Below are 2,500 nucleotides of genomic sequence, written 5' to 3'. Positions count from 1 at the left end.
AGAGACAGGAGAGGATCGAGGTCACACACCTGGGCCACTGCCACGGTACACAAACACACACACACATACCTCACACATACACACACACGTGTGCAACACACACACACACAAGTTCCATTAGAACCACAAAATGTAGAAAAGCAATGTTTTATAAATAAAGACAAGCTATACATGTCATTGTGTGAAATATCAGTGCTCTTTTCTCAGGGGAGGGGCCGAGGGACCTGTACATCCCCTGTCCTTCCCGCTACAGGAACTACTGTCTCCATGGAGACTGTCAATACCCTGACAACCTAGGCCCGCCCTCCTGTAGCTGTCATGCAGGGTTCAGCGGGCCCCAGTGTGAGCAGAAGGACTACAACGTTCTGTTTGTGGTTCCAGGATCTGGAAAGATCCGCTATGTTCTCATCGCCTCTGTCATCGGAGCGCTACAGATCACCATTATCACCCTGGTGGTGCTGTGTGTCACAAGGTCAGTACACGCACACACACTTACACACACACATACAGACTGTTTAGAATGCTCTTCAAAGTTGACCATCCTGCTTCGTGACACAACTGTCTAATTTGTTTAGATTCTGCACTGCCTGTTGTTGTTGTTTTGACTGTTGTTCTTGTTGTTGTTTTGACTGTTGTTGTTTTTTTGACAGTTTTTGTTGTTGCTGTTGTTGTTGTTTTGACTGTTGTTGTTTTGACTGTTTGTGTTGTTGTTGTTTTGTCATCTGTTATTGGTGTTGTTGTTTTGACTCTTGTTGGTGTTGTTTTGACTGTTGTTGTTGCTGTTTTTGGTGTTGTTGTTTTGAATGTTGTTGTTATTGTTGTTTTGACTGTTGCTGTTGTTTTGACTGTTGTTATTTCTCTAACAGGAAGAGCCCTGGGAAGAAGAGGAAGTCTGTCCAGAAGCAGAGTGGGGCTCTGTACGATACAGACAGCACGCTCCGCACTGCTACTCTTCACATCTGACACACCACATTAACAGTTGAAGTCGGAAGTTTACATACACCTTAGCCAAATACATTTAAACTCTGTTTTTCACAATTCCTGACATTTAATCCGAGTAAAAGTTCCCTGTCTTAGGTCTGTTAGGATCACCACTTTATTTTAAGAATGTGAAATGTCAGAATAATAGTAGAGAGAATTATTTATTTCAGCTTTTATTTCTTTCATCACATTCCCAGTGGGTCAGAAGTTTACATATACTCAATTAGTATTTGGTAGCATTGCCTTTAAATGGTTTAACTTGGGTCAAATGTTTTGGGTAGCCTTCCACAAGCTTCCCACAATAAGTTGGGTGAATTTTGACCCTTCCTCCTGACAGAGCTGGTGTCACTGAGTCAGGTTTGTAGGCCTCCTTGCTCACACATGCTTTTTCAGTTCTGCCCAAAAATTGTCTATAGGATTGAGGTCAGGGCTTTGTGATGGCCACTCCAATACCTTGACTTTGTTGTCCTTAAGCCATTTTGCCACAACTTTTGGAAGTATGCTTGAGGTCATTGTCCATTTGGAAGACCCATTTCCGACCAAGTTTTAACTTCCTGACTGATGTCTTGAGATGTTGCTTCAATTTATCCACATCATTTCCCCTCATGATGCCATCTATTTTGTGAAGTGCACCAGTTCCTCCTGCAGCAAATCACCCCCACAACATGATGCTGCCACCCCCGTGCTTCCTGGATGGGATGGTGTTCTTCAGCTTGCAAGCCTCCCCCTTTTTCCTCCAAACATAACGATGGTGATTATGGCCAAGCAGTTCTATTTTTGTTTCATCAGACCAGAGGGCATTTCCCCAAAAAGTACGATCTTTGTCCCCATGTGCAGTTGCAAACCGTAGTCTGACTTTTTTATGGCCTGTTTTGGAGCAGTGGCTTCTTCCTTGCTGAGCTGCCATTCAGGCATCTAGTTTTACTGTGGCTAAAGTGTATGTAAACTTCCGACTTCAACTGTATATACACACAGAAAACACAGACAGCACACTCCGCACTGCTACAAGCCTCATCTAACACATATGGCACAGACAGCACACTCCGCTTGTCACACACTCACCACTACCCACAACCCCCCTCTGTTCACTCATCTAATCCGACCCATCCTCTTACAAACCTACTAAGTGTCTCAACGTGCCAAAATGGTCCAGACCTCTTTGCAGACGCAGGACACTATTTGACTATGAAAGTTGTAGAGGTTCAGGATTGATAATGACCCGAGGACTCACTGAAGACAAACTGTGAGGAGGAAACACGATGGGACTATTTGACTGTTAGTACTGTAATGTAATATCTATAGGCTCGGATGGACCTCCACATGGAAAAATGATGATTATGATGATGATGTTACCCTTTTTCAATCTTGTGAATAAATAATTTATACCACCGTCCGTGTGTGTGTGTGTTGTTCGTGTGTGTGTGTGGTTCGTGTGTGTAGGTGTGTGTGTGGTTTGTGTGTGTGTATGTGTGGTTCGTGTGTGTGTTTGTGGTTTGTGTGCCTGTTTGTGGTTTTTGTG

General features: G+C 43.6%; 1 protein-coding gene across 1 annotated transcript in view; it reads left to right on the top strand.

Annotated features, from left to right (window-relative positions):
• The window catches only part of tmeff2b (transmembrane protein with EGF-like and two follistatin-like domains 2b), a 65,631-nt gene extending 63,260 nt beyond the window's left edge, over positions 1-2,371 (top strand). The window contains exons 6-8 of the mRNA XM_064970337.1: positions 1-45; positions 208-472; positions 867-2,371. The exon at positions 1-45 is cut by the window's left edge and continues 104 nt beyond it. Coding sequence (XP_064826409.1) covers positions 1-45; positions 208-472; positions 867-963 — 407 coding nt within the window. The 3' untranslated portion in view covers positions 964-2,371. The remainder of the gene's footprint in view (positions 46-207; positions 473-866) is intronic.
• The last annotated feature ends 129 nt before the right edge of the window (positions 2,372-2,500 follow it).

This window comes from Oncorhynchus masou, chromosome 7, assembly GCF_036934945.1.
Source record: "Oncorhynchus masou masou isolate Uvic2021 chromosome 7, UVic_Omas_1.1, whole genome shotgun sequence".
Lineage (NCBI taxonomy): Eukaryota > Metazoa > Chordata > Actinopteri > Salmoniformes > Salmonidae > Oncorhynchus > Oncorhynchus masou.
This window is presented reverse-complemented; position numbering and strand designations above follow the sequence as displayed.